The sequence below is a fragment of the Mobula hypostoma genome, chromosome 25, assembly GCF_963921235.1.
Source record: "Mobula hypostoma chromosome 25, sMobHyp1.1, whole genome shotgun sequence".
Taxonomy (NCBI): domain Eukaryota; kingdom Metazoa; phylum Chordata; class Chondrichthyes; order Myliobatiformes; family Myliobatidae; genus Mobula; species Mobula hypostoma.
Genome location: NC_086121.1, coordinates 21,362,244 through 21,387,595, shown reverse-complemented (window position 1 = coordinate 21,387,595; position 25,352 = coordinate 21,362,244). Strand labels below are relative to the sequence as shown.

The 25,352-nt window shown below is 47.1% G+C and overlaps 1 protein-coding gene across 1 annotated transcript in view; it reads left to right on the top strand.

Moving 5' to 3' along the window:
- Positions 1 to 25,352, top strand: part of acap3a (ArfGAP with coiled-coil, ankyrin repeat and PH domains 3a) — a 384,840-nt gene that overhangs the window by 288,766 nt on the left and 70,722 nt on the right. Inside the window, exon 10 of the mRNA XM_063033259.1 lies at positions 9,926 to 9,937. Coding sequence (XP_062889329.1) covers positions 9,926 to 9,937 — 12 coding nt within the window. The remainder of the gene's footprint in view (positions 1 to 9,925; positions 9,938 to 25,352) is intronic.

Here is a 25,352-nt window from a genome sequence, read left to right as displayed (position 1 = left end):
TACTGAAGTAAAATATTCATTAAGTACCTCAACACGAGAAAATCTGCAGATGCTGGAATTTCAAGCAACACACATAAAAATTGCTGGTGAACGCAGCAGGCCAAGCAGCATCTATAGGACGAGGTATAGTCAACATTTCGGGCTGAGACCCTTCGTCAAGACTAACTGAAAGAAGAGATAGTAAGAGATTTGAAAGTGGGAGGGGGAGGGGGAGATCCGAAATGATAGGAGAAGATAGGAGGGGGAGAGAGGGAGCTAAGAGCTGGAAAGTTGATTGGAAAAAGGGATATGAGAGGTCCCCTTCGTACCACATCCGTTATTTATTTATTTATTTATTTATTTTCTTTCTTTCTCTGTCCTTTTTCTCCCTCTGCCCCTCTCACTATACCCCTTGCCCATCCTCTGAGCTTCCCCCTCCCCCTTTTCTTTCTCCCTAGGCCTCCTGTCCCATGATCCTCTCATATCCCTTTCGCCAATCACCTGTCCAGCTCTTGGCTCCCTCCCTTCCCCTCCTGTCTTCTCCTATCATTTCGGATCTCCCCCTCCCCTCCCACTTTCAAATCTCTTACTAGCTCTTCCTTCAGTTAGTCCTGACGAGGGGTCTCGGCCTGAAACGTCGACTGTACCTCTTCCTATAGATGCTGCCTGGCCTGCTGCGTTCACCAGCAACTTTTACATTAAGTACCTTTGTTGTTTCCTCCAGTTCCAGACACACTTTTCCACTGTCACATTTGATAGGTCCTATTCTTTCACATTTTATCCTCTTGCTCTTCACATACTTGTAGAATGCCTTGGGGTTTTCCTTAATCCTGCCCGCCAAGGCCTTCTCATGGCCCCTTCTGGTTCTCCTAATTTCCTTTCTAAGCTCCTTCCTGTTAGCCTTATAATCTTCTAGATCTCTAACATTACCTAGCTCTCTGAACGTTTTGTAAGCTTTCCTTTTCTTCTAATCTGACTACTCCTATCGATCTGCACCAGGACTATAGTTCTCCATGCCCCTACCATCCATGTACCTATCCAAACTTCAAGTGTTGAAATTGAACTTGCATGCACCACTTCTGCTGACAACTTGTTCCACGTTCTCACGACCCTCCGAGTGAAGAAGTTTCCCCTCGTGTTCCCGGTAAACTTTTCACCTTTCACCCTTAACCTAACCATGGATAAAATCTCAAAGCGCTGCCAGAAGACATTGTCTAGTCACTGTGGGTGTGTCGCTTGTGGGACCTCGCCGTCCACATGTTTCTCATGCATATCCTTAACAAAAAATAATCTGCAGATGCTGGGGTCAAAGCAGCACTCACAACACACTGGAGGAACTCAGCAGGCCGGGCAGCATCCGTGGAAAAGATCGGTCGACATTTCGGGCCGGTGCCCTTCGTCAGGACTGTAGAGGGAAGGGGCAGAGGCCCTATAAAGAAGGTGGGGGGAGGCTGGGAAGGAGAAGGCTGGTAGGTTCCAGGTGAAAAACCAGTAAGGGGAAAGATAAAGGGGTGGGGGAGGGGAAGCAGGGAGGTGATAGGCAGGAAAGGTGAAGAAGGAATAGGGGAAAACACAATGGGTAGTAGAAGGAGGCGGAACCAAGAGGGAGGTGGTAGGCAGCTGGAGGAGGGGGCAGAGTGACATAGGGATAGGGAGAGGAAGGGGGAGGGAATTACCGGAAGTTGGAGAATTCTATGTTCATACCAAGGGGCTGGAGACTACCTAGACGGTATATGAGTTGTTGCTCCTCCAACCTGAGTTTAGCCTCAACATGGCAGTAGAGGAGGCCATGTATGGACATATCTGAATGGGAGTGGGAAGCAGAGTTGAAGTGAGTGGCTACTGGGAGATCCTGTCTGTTTTGGTGGACGGAGCGGAGGTGCTCGATGAAGCGGTCCCCCAATCTGCGTCGGGTTTCACCGATGTAGAGGAGGCCACACCGGGAGCACTGGATGCAATAGATGACCCCAACATGCGTATCCTTAACGCTGCAAGGGTACGACCAAACACCAAATGCAGGTCAGGCAGCATCTCCAGAGAGAGAGGGAGAAACAGAGTCAGTTGTTTCAAGTAAGTGATCCTGCAAGAAGAGCTGGGACGTGTTTGAAATCAAACGTGCCTTACTTTGTGAGGAGGAGGGGAATAAGGAGAACAAAGGGGAATGTCTGAGATAGGATGGAAACAAAGGGAGGTGGAATGACATAAGTGGCAATGTATCTGAGAGCAGGAGATAAAGGCTTATTAATCACAGTTATTCTGTCTGAAAGAGATATAAATAGAGAATGACAGAAAGAGAGAACAAACAACCCTGGAACTGAGAGATACTGCAGCCTCTGGAAATCTAAAATTGAAAAATATCTGTAAATACCTGGCAGGTAAGGCAGCATCTCTGGGGCAAGTGAAACTGTTAACATTACAGGTTGATGATCCTTAGTTTAGAAGTACTTAGTTCGCTATTAAGAATTTGGGACACACAGAGGTTAGGAGAACTCAATTCAATGTTCTTTCTTCTGGAGGACGGTGAGCCTGGGTGTTTGACGATAGTGGGGTTTAGATCTGGAGGAGGTTGTTGTGGTGAGCTGGGGCAGTCGATAAATGGAAATGAGAACGAAGGTGAGAACTTTCACGTTGATATGCGAGCCCGGGGCAGAGGATAACAGAGGCACAAAGTGGGGTTCAGCAAAGGAGACATTGCAGAGAAAAGGTGAAGGACGGTTCTTGGTGACTGACCACATGAGCTGTGAGAGTCAGCCACGATTTAAAAAGCACACCGAGGGATGGAAAACGGAACGTGATCGCAGTATCCCGGTCGCTCAGCTAAAGGTGTTGACGCAAGAGCAGACGTTGACCCATAATCACGGACAGCGCTTTGGAGGGGCATCGTGTACCAAAGGAGGGGGACGATGTCAGAAGATGGAAGCTGGTCACTGTGTAAAAGGACAGTTGGAGCACTCTGTACAGTTTGTCAATCTGTTATAGGAAAGATATTATTAACTAGAAAGTGTGCAGAATGTTGCATGGACCAGGAGGCCCTTGGGTTATAGGGAGAGGTTGCCAAGACTAGAACTTTATTTCCCAGAACATAGGAGTTTGAGGCATGATCTATTAGAGGTATGTAAGATCATGAGATCAAGGGGCAGAGACAAAGTGAAAATACATGGTCTTTTTTTCCCGGAGAATAGAGCATTGATTCTAGATCAAAGGGACATCAGAGGCAGATTCTTTGCGCAGGGGGTGGTGCATAATTGGAATGAGCTGCCAGAAATAGTAGTTGAGGCAGGAACATTAGCGACACATTAAAATCATCTAGATGAGTACATGGCTAGGAGAGGTTATGGGCCAAACATGGACAGATGGGACTAGCCCACTTGTCCTGTTTCCATGTTCTATGATTCTATGAACTGATTAAGAAGAGATCTATTATGTTGGGATGGGTATGAGAACAAATCCATGAAGATGGATCATAGAAAATCCTACAAAATGTAGTGGATTTGGCCCAGTACATCATGGACAAAGTCCTTCCAACCATTGAGGACATCTACACGAAACGCTGTCATAAGAAAGCCATGTCCATCATTAGACAAAATGCTGGAGGAACTCAGCAGGGTCTCGGCCCGAAACGTCAACTGTACTTGCTTGTCATATATATTAATGATCTGGATGATGGGGTGGTAAATTGGATTAGTAAGTATGCAGATGATATTAAGATAGGTGGCGTTGTGGATAATGAGGTAGGTTTTCAAAGCTTGCAGAGAGATTTAGACCAGTTAGAAGAGTGGGCTGAAAGATGGCAGATGGAGTTTAATGCTGAAAAATGTGAGGTGCTACATTTTGGTAAGACTAATCAAAATAGGACATACATGGTAAATGGTAGGGTATTGAAGAATGCAGTAGAACAGAGGGAACTAGGAATAATGGTGCATAGTTCCCTGAAGGTGCAATCTCATGTGGATAGGGTGGTGAAGAAAGCTTTTGGTATGCTGGCCTTTATAAATCAGAGCATTGAAGTATAGGAGTTGGGATGTAATGTTGAAATCGTATTAGGCATTGGTGAGGCCAAATTTGGAGTATTGTGTACAGTTCTGGTCACCGAATTATAGGAAAGATGTCAATAAAATTGAGAGAGTACAGAGGAGGTTTACTAAAATGTTGCCTGGGTTTCATCTCCTAAGTTGCAGAGGAAGGTTGAACAAGTTAGGTCTTTTATTCTTTGGAGCGTAGAAGGTTGAGAGAGGACTTGATAGAGGTGTTTAAAATTATGAGGGGGATTGATAGAGTTGACGTGGTTAGACTTTTTCCACTGAGAGTGGGGAAGATTCAAACAAGAGGACATGGGTTGAGAATTAGAGGACAAAGGTTTAGAGGTAACATGAGGGGGAACTTCTTTACTCAGAGAGTGGTAGCTGTGTGGAATGAGCTTCCAGCAGAAGTGGTTGAGACAGGTTCGATGTTGTCATTTAAAGTTAAATTGGATAGATATACGGACAGGAAAGGAATGGAGGGTTATAGGCTGAGTGCAGGTCGGTGGGACTAGGTGAGAGTAAAAGTTCGGTACGGACTAGAAGGACCGAGATGGCCTGTTCCCGTGCTGTAATTGTTATATGGGTATATGGTTATATGGTACTCTTTTCCATAGATGCTGCCTGGCCTGCTGAGTTCCTCCAGCATTTTGTGTGTGTTGCTTGGACTTCCAGCATCTGCAGATTTTCTCTTGTTTGTGATCCGTCATCAGAGATCCCCACCACCCAGGCCATCCTCTTTCCTCACTGCTGCCATCAGGCAGAAGGTACAAAAGCCTCAGGACTCACACCACCAGATTCAAGAACAGAACAGTTACTACCCCTCAACCATCAGGCTCTTGAACAAAAGGGAATAACTACTCACGCCCATTCATTGAGATATTTCCACAACCAGTGACCTCACTTTAAAGACTCTTTATCTTGTTATTTCATTTTCTCATTATTTGTTGCTGTTTATTTATATTTGCATTTGCACAGCCTGTTGTCTTCTGCATTCTGGCTGATCTTTCATTGATCCTGTTATAGTTGCTATTCTATAGATTTGCTGAGTATGCCCGCAGGAAAATGAATCAGAGTTGTATATGGTGACAGAGATGTACTTTGAACATTCATGCAGGGTTACAGTGAAGTAGGAATAAGCAAAATGAAAAGAATTCTGAAGTTTATCGTCTTATCAGTTGAGATCGGGCTGGACAGCATCATGAATAATCACAGAGGGCTCTGATCAGTTTCCACTTTGAGTGCTGTGTGCGGTTTTGATCACTGAGGCTCCACACGAAGTGTTTGATCACTTGAAGTGTCTGCCAGGAAGAAACGGTTCTTTAATCCTGCACTTCCAGCAGAGAAGCTTCGCTGGGTGCAGCAGGGCTTCAGCTGAGATCATGGTGGCCTGGAATCGGCCCTTTGGCTGTCATCAGACAGAGCTTGAGTTATTGCCTTTACATTCCGTAGTCACAAATAGCCTGGCGTTTCAGACATGTACTAAGTTCACAACGTGTTGGCTCCAATCACACACAATTTTCTATCATATCTATTTTTTTTTTGGAGATTCAGCGTTTCTGGCCCAGAAGCCTGCAGTGCCCGATTACACCAGTGAGACCAGTTAATCTACAACGTGGGGGGAAACCAGAGCACTCGGAAGAAACCCACACAGTCATGGGAAGAACATACAAACTCATCACAGACAGCAGCAGGAATTGAACCCAGGTGGCTGGCGCGAGCCGCTACCTGGAACGTCTTCGTTCTAACGGTATTCCCATAGGAGCCGCAGTCAGAATGAATTTTGTATAGGCAGTCACCTCTCCACACAGGACCCAGATTTAAAGTGTCCCGAAGAAGGGTCTTGGCCCGAAACGTTGATTCTTCCTTCTCCTCCATAGATGCAACCTGACCTGCTGATTGTGTGTGTGTGTGTGTGTGTGTGTGTGTGTTGCTCTAAAGTGGCTTTGCCTGGGGAGAGACTGGGCACCATGCAATCAGGAGAGATGCTCCAGCTTCATGTTTGACACCGAACAAGACTCTACAAGACAGTACAAGGACAGACAGTGGAACAACTTGATGATTCATTTGATAATAGACCTTTGTACAACAGAAATTCAGGCCACTAGCAATGCAGGTACTTCCTGGGGAGACATCATTACCTGGTTTAATTAGTCTTCAGTTACAGGAGCTTTCGCTTTAAGCAGTAGAATGGAATCAGATCAGCAGGTGGCACGGATATTAATGAAGCTGTTGGTTCGTGGTTCTCGTGATCATCCAACACAGGGAATCTACATTCCTTAAAGTATCTCCACAATCTTACAGTGCCTGATTGTCTGACCATTGTACCTCATAAACTGAATACAATGTGGAGTCTGCGTGAACTGAAACAGCAGAAAGACCAAGGGGTCAGCACTACATTTCTAAGATTAATGCAAGATGCGATTAGTAAGCTTTTTTTTAACTGTGGTAGTGGTAACAATATAAGTGGTCTTGTGAAGGATGCTCTTCTAAAACACTGCACCAACAGACTTTTGAAATCAATCTAGATTCTGACTTTGCCGAGGATTTGTCGATTTCTGGATTTGTGGCGCGAGTTGGTGTATAGGAGCACCAAGTGAAAGTGACTGTCCATCTCCCTCACTGCCATTAGAGTAGGGTTAGCGCACTCACGTGTCTGTGGCCAGCAGATGAAGCATCCTACTGTTGGCACCAATAGATAAAAACACTCACACGAAGAGAACTTAAGAAAGCAATTAGGTGGACAAAAAGAGGCCATGAAAGATTAAAGAGAATCCCAAGATATTCTTCTGGTCTATCAGGAACTAGAGGGTAGCCAAAGACAGAGTGGGTCCCCTTAGGGACCAAAGCGGTAACCTATATGCGCAGCTGGATGATAAAGGAGAAGCCCCAAGCATATCTATTTACCAAGGAGAAGAACATGGAAGATCATAAGTTTAGGGAGGGGTATATGGATAATCTGGAACAGGTCAGTATTAAGAAGAAGGAGTGTTGTGGTACACGGAGGGATAAGATTGAACCCAGTTTGCAATGGGAAGCAAGGGAGGAGATAGCTGACTCCCTGATGGAAAGATTTGCATCCTTGTTAACAGGTGACGTTCATAATTCCCTGAAAGTAGAAATGCAGGTGGTGAAGAAGGCATATGGCATGCTTCTCTTAATAGGTATGGGAAAAGGATATATGTCAGTCCATGGCCTCATCTCAGCACCCTCAGGGTGTTTCATCTGGGTAGCCTCCAACCTGCCAACCTGATGGCATGAATATCAATTTCTCCTTCTGGCATTCCCCTCCCCCCACTTCTTCTAATCCCCCACTCTGGCCTTTTACCTCTTTTCATCTACCTATCACTCCCCCCCGGGTCCTCTCCTCCTTCCCTTTCTCCTATAGTCTACTCACTTCTCCTTTCAGATTTCTTCCTCTCCAACCCTTTACCTTTCCCACCCACCTGGCTTCATCTGTCACCTTCCAGCCAGCCTCTGTCCCCTTCCCCCACCTTTTTATTCTGACATCTTCCCCCTTCCTTTTCAGTCCTGAGAAAAGGGTGTTGGCCTGAAACATCGACTGTTCACTCATTGCCAGAGATGCTGCCTGACCTGCGGGTTCCTCCAGCATCTTGTATGCGTTGCTTTGGATCTCCAGCATCTGCAGACTTTCTTGTGTATAGGATATAAAAGTTGGGAAGTTATATTGCAGTTTTGCAATACACTAGGTAGAATGCCTTGGAATATTGTGGGCAAATCTGGTGGTGGCATTACAGGAAAGATGTGTTCTGCTGAATACAGGGCAGAGGAGATTCACCAGGGTGTAGCCTGAATTGAAAGACTTTAGTTGTGGAGTGAGATTGTACAGGCTGGGCTTGTTTTCCCTGGACTAAAGGAGGCTGAGAGATGAACTGACAGAGGTATACAAAATTATGGATGTGGAAACCATAGAAAGGGTGCAGAGGAGATTTACAAGGATGTTGTCTGAATTGGGGGCATGCCTTATGAGAATAGGTTGAGTGAACTCGGCCTTTTCTCCTTGGAGCGATGGAGGATGAGAGGTGTATAAGATGATGAGAGGCATTGATCGTGTGGATAGTCAGAGGCTTTTTCCCAGGGTTGAAATGGCTAGCACGAGAGGACACAGTTTTGAGGTGCTTGGAAGTAGGTACAGAGGAGGTGTCAGGGGTAAGGTTTTTACGCAGAGAGTGGTGAGTGCATGGAATGGTCTGCTGGCAATGTTGGTGGAGGCGGATACAACAGGGTCTTTTAAGAGACTCCTGGACAGGTACATGGAGCTTAATAAAATAGAGGGCTGTGGGTAATCCTAGGTAATTTCTAAGGTAGGGACATGTTCGGCACAGCATTGTGGGCCGAAGGGCCTGTATTGTGCTGTAGGTTTTCTATGTTTCTATTATAAGAGGCATAGATTGGCAAAATAGTCAGAATCATTTTTTAAAACAAGAGGGCGTTGGTTTTAAGGTAAGAGGAAGTTTCATTAATGGTGATTGAGATGATTTTTTTTACACAGAGAGCAATTGATATCTGTGTTCACTGTGAAATCAGATACCATCACTTACTCTTCAGACAGGCAACATATAGATACAGGGTTTCCCAACCTGGAGTCTGCAGACCTTTCGGCTAATGGTCGGGATCCATGGCACGAATAAGGTTAGGAACCCCTGGAGGAGTGGGAGAGTGGGCACATAGGACTAGAGAGCACAACCTCAGAATATAAGGGTGTCCCTTCAGAACAGAGATGAGGAGCGATTTCTTTACCAGAGGGTGGGGAATCTGTGGAATGCATTGCCGCAGATGCCTGTCATTGGATATATTTAAAGCAGAGTTTGAGAGGTTCATAACAAAAACAACAGGAATTCTGCAGATGCTGGAAATTCAAGCAACATACATCAAAGTTGCTGGTGAACGCAGCAGGCCAAGCATCTATAGGAAGAGGCGCAGTCGACGTTTCAGGCCGAGACCCTTCGTCAGGACTAAGACATGAGAGGTTCATGATTAGTAAGGTCAAAGGCTGCAGGAAGAAGGCAGGAGAATGGGGTTGAGAAGGAAAATAAATCGGCCATGATAGAATGGAGGAGCAGACTCGATGGGCCAAATAGCCTAATTCTGCTTTTATGTCTTGTGGTCTTTTGATTTGGACCTGCTGGGTCAGAGTTTACGGGCAAAATGCTCAGCATGGGCATGGTTGGTCAAAGAGCTTCCTCTGCATGGTACAACTCAGTGACCCTAAAAGGAGCAGAGGAAAGAGCAGTGACCAGCATTCCCATTGCAGAGGCAGCTCGAGGGTTATGTTATGCTATTGAGAGCACGGGGGGGGGGGTGGGGGGCAACATTCATGGTAAACATCTCACTGCATGTACCAAAACCTGCTGTTTGCCTTTAAATTGGTAGCTTTTCAGCAACTATTAACGAGCAAGTATTGGACAGAAGCTGTGTTGTTGTGCTGCCTCACATCCACTGCGTAGCCTGTTCTAATTTTGTTAGTGCCTGTAATGATGCAGTCACACTCAGTGACTCCCACCACTGTGAATGTGAAGCCAGCTGACTCTGGTTTGGAGCAGAGCTCATCTGTTGGATTCTAACCTGACTCCAAAGTAAGACCCCTTCTCCAGGAAAATTCAGGACTCTCTTTCTGCCTCAGTCTTGCCCTAAGTTGGGACCCAGATTGTGGATAAGGTCGCTTTACGTTTTAACTGTGACATCAAAGTGAAGTAGCACTAGAGCTGTGTAAATTAATCCTCAATCTGTTTTGTATTAATTACTATGAAATGGGAAGAAGTAAATAACAAGGCTCACAAAGGCCTAAATGATTTGAATTTGTGTGAGAATGGATGTTTCAAATAAAATCAGGTGTATCTATTAACCTTTCCTTGTTTCCCTCTTTTCCACGGTCCTTCTGATGCTCTTCTATCAAACCTTGACAGACCCTGTTACAGGTAGGCCCAAAATAGAGCCTGTTTATTATTTGTAATGTGCATGAATAAAATTGTGGGTTTAACTGGTTTATTTCTGAAAATGAAAAAAATCTGAAAGGACCCCACCCTCCCAGCGTTTGAGCCCTTAATGTTGGACAGAAAGTGGGGAGGGTTTGTAGCTGGTGGTCAATGCTACTGCCATTTATCACCCCAGGCTGCGGATTTGCCTACTTTACCCAGTTGGTATTTTCTGCCAAACTCACCTGAATGGTCAGGGTGAGTGCGATGTGTAACTTGGGTTGGGAAAAGAAACTAGTTTTGAGAGCAGACCAGAATGTATGGGGACCATCATCATCGTTATTTGTCGTGTCCTATGACATGGGCAATCATGGTCTATCCATGACCGTGATTGTTCTTGGCAAATTTTTCTACAGAAGTGGTTTTACCATTGCCTTCTGGGCAGTGTCTTTACAAGGCGGATGACCCCAGCCATTATCAATACTCTTCAGAGAATGTCTGCCTGGCTTCAATGTTTGCGCAGGGCTTGTGATAAGCACCAGCTGCTCACATGACCATCCACCATCTGCTCCCAGGGCTTCCTGTGACCCTGATCAGGGGGCTAAGCAGGTGCTACACCTTGCCCAAGGGTGACCTGCAGGCTCGCGGAGAGAAGGTGCGCCTTACCTCTCCTTTGGTAGAGATGTATCTCCACTCTGCCACCCAAGTCATGAGGATAACTTCCACAAATGATCAGTGATGGTCTGTGCATGACTTGGTTACAGACAACACTAGACATGCAACAGAGTGCTCTGTTGATAGTGAAAAATGTAAAATGTCATCTGTCCTGGCAACTCCTTTAAAGTGTTTGGCTCAACAGCTAACTAAATGAGGAAGTGCTGTTTGAGACTATCGCGGACTGTCTGATCTTGAAAACTGTCTGCAGTGTGGAATTAAGACCAATGCTGAAAGAATCCACTGCAGGCGACAGGTTTCCTCTGCATTCTGTTTAGGAGCGAGCATGGGGTGAAGAGTTGAAAATAACAAAAGAACAGAACAATTATCTCATTTAGCTTGGGTGTAATCTTAAAATTAGAGCTCGGCTGAAATCAGAACAACTTACTTAAGTCAGAAATACAAGAGATTCTGCGGATGCAGGAAATCTTGATAAACACACACAAAATCCTGGAGGAACTCAACAAATCAGGCAGCGTCTATGGAGGAAAATAAACAGTTGACATTCCGGGCCATGATGCTTCACCAGGACTGTCTATTTCCTTCCGTAGATGCCGCCTGACTTTCTGAGTTCCTCCAGCATTTTGTGTGTGTCACTTCAGTTCGAAGTTATTGGAACTTCAGACCTCTATTCCTGCGGAAGGAACAGAGGCTGGGACAGTGAAGCCTGCAATACTGAGATGGGTAGATTTTCATTCCGAGTGTGATTTGAGGGACAAGGGGGCATCCGTTAGTCTTGCAAGACCATGGATCTGCGCCTGGAAAGTCTTCACTCTCCAGGGCGCAGGCCTGGGCAGGGTTGTATGGAAGACCAGCAGTTGCCCGTGCTGCAAGTCTCCCCTCTCCACGACACCGATGTTGTCCAAGGGAAGGGATTAGGACCCATACAGCTTGGCACCAGTGTCGTCCAGAGCACTGTGTGATTAAGTGCCTTGCTCAAGGACACAACACGTTGCCTCGGCCTTCAGATGACCTTCAGGTCGCTAGTCCAATGCCTTAACCACTTGGCCATGTGCTCACACGGGACAAGGGGGAAGAGCTAGTAAGTGAAGTTGGGATTTTGATCAGCTGTGACCGGACTGGGTACATGGCAGGTTTGAAGGACGGCTCCTGTGGGAGACAACCCCACAATCTGGAACAGTCGCTGGCAAGTAGCAGCAGGGGTTTCAGATGATGGAGCACCACGCCCCTGTCACTTGCATGTTTCGAGGCAGGAGCTTCCCACCCACACCAGGAGGCCCCTGGGAAAGCATAAACAAATCAGAAGGCTAATGGAGCTGTGTGCCAGCTTCATCTGACTCACGCACCATGCCACCTGGGATTTCAGGCTGGAGGTGAGAAAAACAAGACAAGTGACTCACCAACTCTGCAACAGTGTTCCTCCACACCTGGTCGTCTGCATCTGAAGACTTGTTCCTGACCCCAAATTATTCATACAGAGAAGTAATATCCATGCTCGATTCCCTGCCTCCCTCTACGACCTCAGTCAGCTAGACACTCTCTATCCCTATTTCAACATTTCAGTCACTTCGATAAGGATCTCAATTTGGCATCTCTACAAAGTCTTTCCCTAAATCCATATTTCAAGTGTCTACTTCTCAAAATTCATATTTGACGAGCCCACCGCATTCCCATTCTCCTCGGTTACTCATCAGCCATCTCTGGAAGCCCTGCCCTTTGTACGAGCACCTGGGAGAACCAACTCCCCGCCCCCCCCCCGCAAGATCAGCCATCCTCCCTTCCCTGCATCCTTGGCTCCAAGGTGGGCTGTGAGCAGAAGGTGCTTGACGTCTCTTTTCAGGAACACCTTCTGCGCCGATGCTGGAGACAAATCCATGGGTGAATCCGGGGAGCTGTGAACCAGCTCAATTGCATGGAAAATGGTGAACCTGTTGAAGCCTTCTAGCAGGATTGAAATGTCTAATACCAGAGGGCATGCATTGAAGCTGAGAGGGGGTGGGTTCAAGAGGGATGTGAGGGGTAAGTTTTTTTACTCATACCTGCCTAGTATGGTGGTGGAGGTAAATACATTAGAAATTTTTAAGATACCTTTGGATAGGCACATGGATACAAGGAAGATGGAGGGATATGGAACACACATCAAAGTTGCTGGTGAGCGCAGCAGGCCAGGCAGCATCTATTGGAAGAGGTACAGTCGACGTTTTGGGCCGAGACCCTTCGTCAGGACTAACTGAAAGAAGAGCTAGTAAGAGATTTGAAAGGGGGAGGGGGAGATCCAAAATGATAGGAGAAGACAGGAGGGGGAGGGATGGAGCCAAGAGCTGGACAGTTGATTGGCAAAAGGGATGTGAGAGGATCATGGGACAGGAGGCCCAGGGTGAAGGAAAAGGAGGAAGGGGGGAAAAACCCAGAGGATGGGCAAGGGGTATAGTGAGAGAGACAGAGGGAGAAAAAGGAGAGAGAGAAAAAGAATGTGTGTATATAAATAAATAACGGATGGGGTACAAGGGGGAGGTGGGGCATTAATGGAAGTTAGAGAAGTCAATGTTCATGCCATCAGGTTGGAGGCTACCCAGACGGAATATAAGGTGTTGTTCCTCCAACCTGAGTGTGGCTTCATCTTTACAGTAGAGGAGGCCATGGATAGACATGTCAGAATGGGAATGAGACGTGGACGTGGAATGGGAGGTCCCATTCCATTCTAATATGTCTATCCACGGCCTCCTCTATTGTAAAGATGAAGCCGCACTCAGGTTGGAGGAACAACACCTTATATTCCGTCTGGGTAGCCTCCAAACTGATGGCATGAACATTGACTTCTCTAACTTCCGTTAATGTCCCACCTCCCCCTCGTACCCCATCCATTATTTACTTATTTATATACACACATTCTTTTTCTCTCTCTCCTTTTTCTCCCTCTGTCCCTCTCACTATACCCCTTGCCCATCCTCTGGGCTTCCCCCCTCCCCCTTTCTTTCTCCCTAGGCCTCCTGTCCCATGATCCTCTCATATCCCTTTTGCCAATCAACTGTCCAGCTCTTGGCTCCATCCCTCCCCCTCCTGTCTTCTCCTATCATTTCAGATCTCCCCCCTCCCCCCACTTTCAAATCTTTTACTGGCTCTTCTTTCAGTTAGTCCTGATGAAGGGTCTCGGCCGGAAACATCAATTGTACTTCTTCCTAGAGATGCTGCCTGGCCTGCTGCGCTCACCAGCAACTTTTATGTGTGTTGCTTGAAATTGCAGCATCTGCAGATTTCCTTGTGTTTGCGTGGAGGGATATGGACATGGTCTAGGTAGAAAGGATTAGTGTTTGGGTGTTTTTGATTTGCTTTTTAGCTGGTTCAGCACAACATTGTGGGCCGAATGGCCTGTTCCTGTACTGTACTGTTCTAAGTTCTCTGCCATCGGTGACAAGAGTGCATTCGCACATGATGTTACTGTTATTAATGAATAGTTAAGGTGAGTGATATATTTTAAATTGCAGCTATGATTTTGTATTTTTGCATTTTGACGGCTGACTGCTGTAATTAGTGTTATTTGTTACAGTTTTGAGTATATGGGAAATATAATGCAGCAGAGTGCAGTATGCCTGCAGAATAACTGTGCAGGTCTGTAATTATGAGTGTTTACATCAGCCCGTTGAAATGTAAGCAGAGATAGTCAGACTGATGTGAATTCAGACTAATTTCTTGCACTATAACTGGAACTAGGGATTAATACTTACACAGCTGCTGATTTCCCTGAGGACTGTGTGCAGACTGGAACTGGCAGAGGTTTAATATATGCTCCTCTGGCAAGATTATCACAGGCAGTGAGTAATGTAGGTTGCACTGAAGCATGACTGCATGACAGTGGGCTGGGGGACAGAAACAAAGGTGCCAGCAATCTCAACCTGAAATTAAAAATGTAAATGGACTGCATTTAATTCATTCAGGAGTCTGTGCAATGTGTGACCAGATTTAATATTTGTCGTCTTAGATCAGATCAGTGAGGATAAATAACAATATACACACAGTGGCCACTTTATTAGGTACACCCGCACAACCTGCTTGTTAATGCAAATATCTAATCAGCCAATCATGTGGCAGCAACTCGGTGCATAAGAGCATGCAGGCATGGTCAAGAGGTTCAGTTATTGTTCAGAGCAAACATCAGAATTAGAAAAAAATGTGATCTAAGTGACTTTGACTCTATAATGTTTGTTGGTGCCAGATGGGGTGGTTTGAGTATCTCAGAAACTGCTGAACTCCCGGGATTTTCATGCACAACAGCCTCTAGAGGAGGGGTTGCACAGACCCCTTGGTTAATGGTAGGGGTCCGTGGTATAAAAGTGGTTGGGAACCCCAGCTCTAGAGTTTACAGATGGGCAAAAAGCATCCAGTGGGCTGCAGTTCTGTGGGCAAAAGAGAGAGGTCAGAGGAGAATGGCCAGACTGGTTCAAGCTGACAGGAAGGCGACGGTAACTGAAATAACCACGCGTTACAACAGTGGTGTGCAGAAGAGCATCTCTGAAAATGCACAATCGGTCAGAACTCGGAGTGGATGGGCTACAGCAGCAGAAGACTGCGAACATGCGCTCAGTGTCCACTTTACTAGGCAGAGAGCTGCTGTAGGTGGCAGTCCTGGCTTGAACAGCAAATGCTCACACCTCGCCTGGATGAACCCAGTCAGCTGAGAAGGTGACTTCTCTGTCACTGCAATAGATCCAGCAGTAAATTAAACCGCTAGATAAAGGAGGCCAGCATCCGGATCTCTGAATAGCCTCTGCGCATAAGACACAATCTGTCGAGTTTTTGTTATTTCTGGTTTGTGTAGCCAACAAGGTGTGACAGCACCCAGGCATTATTTGGGTGCAGTGTCTAAAGGAAACAACATAGAGCAGATGTTTTCAGCCTTCCTTTCTAGAATGTGTGAGGGCGACATCGCTACTCAATAGCGGGGATTTTTGTGCGCCTAGACGCTGCACTTGCTGTTTTCTTTTTGACACCCTGTTAAAGTCAGACTTCATTGCCAAGTGCCTCTTTTGGGGATGTTGATTTGGGTTTATTTGTAGTCTGAATAATTAGTGGAAAAAAAATAAGAGTTCAAGAAATCGTGTCGGGTTCAGTTTCTATTTTGATCGTCACTATCACTGGATTTAGCAAGGAGCTCTAACGTCGGGCCTGATGGTAGCAATTGTACCCAAGATTTATATCATGTCCCCCAGTGACTCAGACTAGAATCGACAGCCGACAGTACGAGCGAAATGATTATAAACCCGGTCAAAGGGGTGGAATTGAAGGAAGGGGGAGCTGGAGAGGTTGGGCCGTGTGCAGAGCGAGAATTCCGAAGCTGAGTGTGGAGGAAACTGAAGGGTACCGACACCAGGGATGTTCTGCAAGGAGAAGAGGAGGGACAGAAGGCTAGGGGCAAAGGCTCAGCGGGACCGAATGAAGTGCTTAAACACAGGGTTTTGGAAATCTGGAATCCGATGTATGTCATCGAGTGGAGGGAAGGTGGAAGAGTATCATATCGGATAGGAGGAATGTTAGTGAAATTGGGAAGAATTTGAAGTTCAGATCACACAGACACCACTCTGGTGGACCACACTATTTATCACACTTTTTTAGAAAACAAAACTGGCCGGACAGCAGCAGTGGAAAGAGAAACAGATTAAATGTGTGAGGGTAAGGGATCTGAAGATCTCCCGAGCCTTATGTGTTAATTTTCTTTCTCTTTCTACAGGTGCTGTCCGGTATGAGTGTTTCTGCCATTTTCTGTTTTTGTTTCAAATTTCCAGTACAGGGTCCCGGTCGCTGCGCGACCTCTGGGTGGGAACGGGGGACTCCCACGTGCCTTCTCTCCCCACCCGCCCCAACCGCACCCCAAAGCCGCAACGATCGGGGGCTGGGCTGGGCTGCCCACTCGCTGAGTCAGTGAGGTCGGTTGGCGGCCGCTCCTCCCGCGTCTACCCTGCTCTCCCACGCGCTGCTGTTCATTTCCAGGTTTCAAACAATTAGGATCATGAACGGTTCTCAGGAACGGAACCCTGCCCGTCGTAACATGGGGACTGTCTGTAATCACAGTTTATTTTTTGCTTTTAATTTACTGGCAAGTTGCATTCAGGTGTTGCCATTGTGCTGTGTGATTTTAAACACTACCCGACACAGCCCGTGCTTTGCCCGGAGTTAGAGAGTCTGCCTTTGATTGATGTCTCTAGTCGGCAGTGAAGCATCTGTGCGGTAACCGTCCCAACCTGCTGTTCTCCTGTCTCCGTCGCCAGCCAGGAAGGGAAGACTGACATTCTCTTCAGCATAATGAATACCGTCCTCTCTCAGCCCCTGAAGAAGACGCGGGTCTGTTTCTCCAAAAGCAGCAATGTAGATCACACAGCCCTTGCCTGTTTCCCTGCCCCAGTTCTGGGCTGAGAATCGTCACCGACTGCAGCACCGCATTTGCACAGGCGAAATCTCTCATCGCCACAGCCTGAGTGTTCGTAATAGAAACAAAGGAAGATTCAAAGTTTATCACTGAATAAAACCTAGTAAATAATCAATAGACATTAATAATCTATGGATTGAAAATCATTAAATATAGCAAACAGAGAAAATATCTGTTATAAAACCTATGAAGTCAAAGTACTTTTATATCACCATGCACAACCTTGAGATTAATTTTCTTGCAGGTATTTACAGGAAAATAAAGAACTACAGTAGAATTTATGAAAAAAAACACATAAAGCCTGACAAACAACCAATGTGTAAATAAAATAACAGGTAACACTGGGAACCTGAGTGGTACAGTCCTTGAGAGTGAGTCTGTAGGTTGTGGGAACAGTTCATTGTTGGCGTGAGTGAAGTTATCCCCTCTGGTTCAAGAGCCTGATGGCTGAGGGGTAGTAACTGCTCCTGAACCTGGTGGTGTGGGACCGAAAATGACTGTACCCCCTGCTTTATGGTAGTTGTGAGACGAGACGTTGGCAGGGTCCTTGATGATAGGTGCTGCTTTCTCATGACAGCGCTCCTTGTAAATGTGCTCAATGGTGCAAATGTGCTGAAGGGAGTGCAGGAGCTTCATCTTTCTTTGAGTTATTTGGAATTAGACGTGACCTGCCCCAGGCTTATTTTCAAGACTGCATTCACTGCAAATTGGGTGGGTTTCTATCCCTTTCAGTTTCATCATCTCTGTGGCAACTTAATGGGACTGCACGTCAAACAATGATGCACGCTGCACCCAGTGCTCATAATTCAGCCCCGTTAGCAGCACGGCACTCTGACCGGGGTTGGGCTTCTTCCCGGGTCAGTGTGGTTGGAGGAGAGGAGAACAGCTGTTCTTGTGTCTGAGAGAGAGAGAGGCTTTGTAACAGGTCAGCATGAGATGAGAACACTGAAATCAGAAGTCTGTCAGTGGCTGGTTAAGTGTGTTTTCACATAAAACCCAGCTGAATAACACCGCGTTTGTTACTGGTTGCATTCTACAGTATCTGAAGGAGAGAGAGCTCCAGACAGGATGAGACTGAAATCACAGGACTTTTCATGTTTTTATACTGTCATATTCACAATGAGATTCTCTGTCAGCCACTTTATTGAGTGTATACATTGGCAGCAATCCCAGTTTAGCAGTAGTGCTGGTTTTCCTGAAAGCTGGGCAGAGTGTTGGCCTTTATTTGCCCTCTGGGAAGGTCCATCCCAAAACATGCAACAACGGAAGCCAGACAGTGTCCCAAGACACTTCGGCTAACCCTCATTATAAGCGGGACAGTGCAGACTGAGTTCTGTTTACCACGTGTACATCGAAACGGGCAGCGAAATGCACCGTTTGCGTTACTGACCAACACCCCCAAGGATGTGCTGGGGGAGGGGGGCCACACATGGTCAGTAGAACAACGCCATGGACAGCAGCAGCAAAAGAGAAATACACTTCCCTGCCCTCCCACCCACCCGTCCCCTCACACCCACCCCCCACCTGTCCCCTCACACACACCCGTCCTCTCACACCCACCCCCTCACCCGTCCCCTCACACACACCCACCCCCCACCCGTCCCCTCACACACACCCGTCCCCTCACACACCCGTCCCCTCACACCCATCCGTCCCCTCACACCCACCCGTCCCCTCACCCCCACCCGTCCCCTCACACCCACCCCCCACCTGTCCCCTCATACACACCCGTCCCCTCACACACACCGCCGTCCCCTCACACACACCCCCCACCCGTCCCCTCACACACACCCGTCCTCTCACACCCAACCCCCACCCGTCCCCTCATACACACCCGTCCCCTCACACACACTGCCGTCCCCTCACACACACCCGTCCTCTCACACCCACCCCCTCACCCGTCCCCTCACACACACCCACCCCCCACCCGTCCCCTCACACACACCCGTCCCCTCACACACCCGTCCCCTCACACCCATCCGTCCCCTCACACCCATCCGTCCCCTCACCCCCACCCGTCCCCTCACACCCACCCCCCACCTGTCCCCTCATACACACCCGTCCCCTACACACCGCCGTCCCCTCACACACACCCCCCACCCGTCCCCTCACACACACCCGTCCTCTCACACCCAACCCCCACCCGTCCCCTCACACACACCCGTCCCCTCACACCCATCCGTCCCCTCACACACACCCGTCCCCTCACACACACCTGTCCCCTCACCCCCACCCGTTCCCTCACACCCACCTGTCCCCTCACACCCACCCCCCACCTGTCCCCTCATACACACCCGTCCCCTCACACACACTGCCGTCCCCTCACACACACCCGTCCTCTCACACCCACCCCCTCACCCGTCCCCTCACACACACCCACCCCCCACCCGTCCCTTCACACACACCCGTCCCCTCACACACCCGTCCCCTCACACACCCGTCCCCTCACACCCACCCGTCCCCTCACAGACACCTGTCCCCTCACACCCACCCCCCACCTGTCCCCTCATACACACCCGTCCCCTCACACACCGCCGTCCCCTCACACACACCCCCCACCCGTCCCCTCACACACCTGTCCCCTCACACCCACCCGTCCCCTCACACACACCCGTCCTCTCACACCCAACCCCCACCCGTCCCCTCACACACACCCGTCCCCTCACACCCATCCGTCCCCTCACACACACCCGTCCCCTCACACACACCTGTCCCCTCACCCCCACCCATTCCCTCACACCCACCTGTCCCCTCACACACCCCCCCACCTGTCCCCTCACACCCATCCCCTCACACACATAGACAGGCCTCCAGCCCCAGCACAGGCCGCCCCCCGGGCCTAGTTTACGTCACCCTTTTTGAATGCCCGTTTTTAAAAAGAAACAATAAGCTTTGGGCAACATACTGCAGATTCTAGAAGTCTAAAGCAAATAAATAAATAATTAGCATCGCTCCACCAAAACCTAATATGGCCATTACTAAATAGCTGCTATTGGGATCTTGCTGTGCACCAATAGGATGCCACTTATTCCAGTAGCCAGATCATATCTGCCGTCCGGAATGAGTTAGCTGACTGTTGCTATGATTGGCAAGTTGGTAACCAGAAGTTAAACCTGACACAAACCTTCTTCAGGCAAGAGCCTGCTGCCCGCTCATTGTTTTAGCAATTCAGACATACTAGCTCTTCCCCTCAGGAGCTTTGAATTTTCCGCAAGGGTGGTTCAAAATAATGTACTGATTGGTGGTGAAACTCTTTAGACTTCCCTCATTATGGCAGCTGCTTGTCGGAACAATTGAATACCTCTTAGCAGTAAGGCCGTTTCCCCCTTTGCCCTGCGCCAGTTTGCTGTTGGTTCAGTAGTCATAAGCAGACAAAATACATCGATGCTTCAAGTGAAAGGGAATTTGAAACCTTGCCAATTCTGCTAAACTGGACAGACTGGAAAGGTGTCATCATGCGCAGCGCTGGCTAATTTAGACTCGGGTTCAGCACAGAGGAAAGGAGGCTTAGATGGGAGGAGGTACTCATTCCCCTGATAAAGAAAGGAAATCTAATCAACCTCGTCAATAAGATTGACAGGAATCAATGGAGAACTGGATCTAGTTTGTCTGCAGTCTGTGTGCGTGTACCCTAACCCAAGCCAGTGAGAGTCCTTGTCAGACCATGCAAATTGCCATTGGTTCAGCTTTTAATTTTTATTAAGGGACACAGTGCGGAATAGGTTTTCCGGCCCTTCGAGCCCAGGAACCCTTGACAACCCTGATTTACCCATAACCTAATCACGGGACAATTTACAATGACCAATTAACCTTTGAATTGTGGGGAAAACCCGTGCATTCCACAGGGAGAACGTACAGAGGATGCCAGGATCGAACCTCTGACACCTCGAGCTGTAATAGTGTCATACTGACCGCTACACTACTGTGGCGCCCATTCGTCCATGGTTCTCCCCAAACCATCCTGAAACCTCGACAGGCAAGGAATGGTGAATGTGAACCCTCTGATAACAGCAGTCGGCTTGTTCACAGGTTCCTAGGCGTGAACGAGCTCAGTTTTTCCTATCTGAAATTTAACAGCTGAACCAGAACAGGTTGAAGGTTTTAGCTGTAAGTCTTAGACTGGGAAAAAAAAGCTGAGATCATTCTCCTCGGACCAGGCACAGGTGAGAGGCAATTTGATGAAAAGGTTCCAGATCATGTCAGGTTTAGATTGGTTATACAGAGTGTGGCTGTTTGCTGTAATGGATGTTAAAAGCCTAGGGCACAGGTCCTTAAAAGGTACAAGGGAGGTACTACTATGTGAGAAAAAAACCTGTCCATTCACAGAGTACATCTAATCTGGAATTAATTGCCCGTGGAAACACATTTGGTTACGTCTTTCAAAAGGTCATGGGATAGGACTGGGAAGCGAAAAATTTACTGGACTGTGGCAAATGTGGTTGAGGGGGTTGTTGTCCTTGGACTTGATGTGCCAAATGGGATCCTGTGCAGTAACAGTTCTGGGACCTTCATCCTGTTAAAAATGGCTAAAAGTGGAGTGGAGTGAAATCGTTTTTGTCTCACCAACTATACTAAAAAGGTATGACCTGCATTCTTTGGAGTTTAGAAGAATAAGGGATGATATTTTGAAACATATAAGATCCAATAGGTGTTTGACAAGATAGATGTTGAGATGTTTCCAACCGAGGAAGAGTCTTGAATCTAGGGAGATGCTTCCCAAGATTAGAAGGTGATCATTTAAAAAACTGAGGTGACTGGAAATGTCTTCTCGCAGAGGGTAGACAATCCCTGGTAGTCCTCTGTGCCTTTGGAGGCTTTTATAAAGAAGATGGATAACTTTTTGGAATATTGGGGAATTGAGGGGTAGGTGGGCACAAAAGAGGAGATGAGGGCTGGAACATATCAGACGTGATCACTTGGAATGGCAGGGCAGGCTCGAGGGTGATTGACCCACTGCTGTTCCAGCTACATTATGTCCTTGCTCACTTTAAACAACCTGGGGGGTTTATGCTTTGAAGTTTCAAGTACCAGGTTGCTGCCTTGAATGACTTTATTTTCAGTTTAATTACGTACTTCACAAACATTATATACTTCGAGAATTGGCACAGTAATTGGCCCTTCCAGCCCAACGACCCCACCCCGCCCAAATATATCCATGTGACCAATTAGCCTATGAAACTGGACTTTGTAATGTGGGAGGAAAGCAGAGCACCTGGAGGAGACTCACATGGTCACGGGGGGAGGGGGGAGACGTACAGACTCCTTACAGACCGCCGCAGAATTAAACCTGGACCGTTGGCGCTGTTATAGCGTTACGCTCTCCGCTGTGTTACTGTGTTGCCCCAGATGTTGAATGTTAATTACAGGTCAAACCCAGGTTATGGCAGGGTTCGGTACCGTGAACTGTTCATAACCTGAACCCCCTACAATACGGCTGTGTATAGGGTTCCCAGGTGGCTATCCTGCACGGCTGGCAAATCCACATCGCTGGTCCCCCGACTGTTCATTCATATATAGATTAGACTAGATTCAACTTTATTGTGATTGTGCCGAGTACAGATACAAAGCCAATGAAATGTATTTAGCATCTGACTAGAAATGCAAAGAATAGTGTTATTTACATAATAACTGCGAATAAAAAAAGTCCTACAGCACACAAATATAAAAGGACTGAGACAGTACAATACGGATGCAATACTGCTTAGTGCTGTGATGAGAGGTTCAGCAATGTCACAGCCTCAGGGAAGAAGCTCTTCCTGAGCCTGCTAGTGACTGTGCCTGCAGGCTAAAGTCGGGAATTCGTAGCCTGGGGAGGATTTGTAACCCTCTCTCAAGACCATTAACTGGGCCAATCTAGAGTCACAGAGAGAAACAACTCAGAAACAGGTCCTTTATCACATTGAGACTGTTCTAATCATCAACCACACAATTACTTTCATCCCATTTTTAGCTCTCCCTCAAACACGAGGAAATCTGCAGATGCTGGAATTTCAAGCAACACACATAAAAATTGCCAGTGAACGCAGCAGGCCAGGCAGCATCTCTAAGAAGAGGTACAGTCGACATTTCGGGCTGAGACCCTTCGTCAGGACTAACTGAAAAAAAAGATAGTAAGAGATTTGAAAGTGGGAGGGGGAGGGGGAGATCCAAAATGATAGGAGAAGACAGGAGGGGGAGGGATGGAGCCAAGAGCTGGACGGTTGATTGGCAAAAGGGATATGAGAGGATCATGGGACGGACGGGAGGCCTAGGGAGAAAGAAAGGGGGAGGGGGGAAGCCTACACTCTGTTTGCCAAAGAAAGCAGGATCTCCCAGTAGCCGCACATTTTAATTCCACGTCCCATTCCCATTCTAATATGTCTATCCACGGCCTCCTCTACTGTCAAGATGAAGCCACACTCAGGTTGGAGGAACAACACCTTATATTCCGTCTGGGTGGCCTCCAACCTGATGGAATGAACATTGACTTCTCTAACTTACGTTAATGTCCCACCTCCCCCTCGTACCCCATCCATTATTTATTTATTTATATACACACATTCTTTTTCTCTCTCTCCTTTTTCTCCCTCTGTCCTTCTCACTATACTCCTTGCCCATCTTCTGGGCTTCCCCCCTCCCCCTTTTCTTTCTCCCTAGGCCTCCTGCCCGTCCCATGATCCTCTCATATCCCTTTTGCCAATCAACTATCCAGCTCTTGGCTCCATCCCTCCCCCTCCTGTCTTCTCCTATCATTTCAGATCTCCCCCCCCCCACTTTCAAATCTTTTACTGGCTCTTCTTTCAGTTAGTCCTGACGAAGGGTCTGGGCCCGAAATGACGACTGTACCTCTTCCTAGAGATGCTGCCTGGCCTGCTGTGTTCACCAGCAACTTTGATGTGTTTAGCTCTCCCTGCAGTTTCACCAACTCTTCCCAGTTTCTGAAACTCACCTGCATTAAATTTCCACATTTGATCTATACAACGGATGCAGCAGCTTTAGCTGAAAGGTGGGGGCACTTTCCTCTGCAGTGTTACATCTGTGAAAGTGAAGCACATGAGAGCTAGTGCTGGGATAAACATATTGCAGACCTTAGAAATATTAGATCAGTATTCAAGAAGGTAAGTTCTTTAAAGCAGTTGTTCTGAAGGATGTATAATATTTGTGTTAAATCAGTTTGAGACCATGAAGACTAGATTAACGAAATATCAAAATGGCAGTGTTCAACCTGGGCAGCTCTCATGTTTCAAACAGTTCAGTAAATCAGTGACACAAGAGTTTTGCAACTATGGAGGGAAATAAATAGTCAACGTTTCGGGTCCTGAAGAGGGGTCTTTGCCCAAAATGTCGCCGCCTTATTTCCCTTCACAGGTGCTGCCTCGCTTGCTGAATTCCTCCAGAATTTTGTGAAAAAAGACAAGGGATCATCAGACTCTCAGTGCTGTTCTGAAGTAGCTGTTGGTGGAGTATTTTGTTCATTGGCACAGGGTTTCATGTTCTCTGGATACCGGCTCTTAAAGGGTTTTGGAAACCCTGTTATCTTAGTCAATCTTACAATGAGCACGTCAAATCCCCATTGTGACTCACCTAAGAATACTAACAGCGTGTGGACCATTGTATTCCACAGGGAATGTGATCATCTGCACCAATAGACTTTACTTATCCTGTCCTTTTAACAAATGAATGAACACGTTAGTTGACTTTGCTGTGAATCTATTTATAATCTTTCACCCTGTGGAGAAAGACAGATGCATCTACCAAGGTTGTTAAATTTTCACTCATGCCAACTAACGCCAATCACATTTCAAATTAAATAAGTTACTTGGTCTGGTTATCTGCACCTTTTAGCAGTTTAATTGAAGCATATCACCACCTGAGGCTTCTTTAATCAATTGAAAACAAGCTGATATCTGAATCTCTCTTTGTCTTTGTTACCACTGTCCTAACTTCTGTATTTAGTACAGGCCTTCGTTCTGTCTTTGTCCCCATTCAACGGTGTCCCTTCGTTGAATGGGGACAAATCAGGATGATTTCAAAGCTATCTGGTTTAGCTGTGTCTTTGCTAAGTTTATCCCGAGCTAAGATCAAAGCTCATGGACTTGCGCTTTAGGTTTTGATAGCTCCTGGGCTTCTGATGGATAGGCAGAATAATGACAGTCTCCATTTGTGTGAGGCTTTTGGTATGAAAAATGACTGAAAACCCTTGCAGAGGACAAGGTATTAGGAGTGGATAGGTGGGATTTCAGGAATGTTTTAAAGGAGAGTTTGGCGGAGCGGCACGGGGATTTGGGGGAGTGTCATAGAGGCGAGGCTAAGGACACCAAACACACATCTCCCACTGGAGGA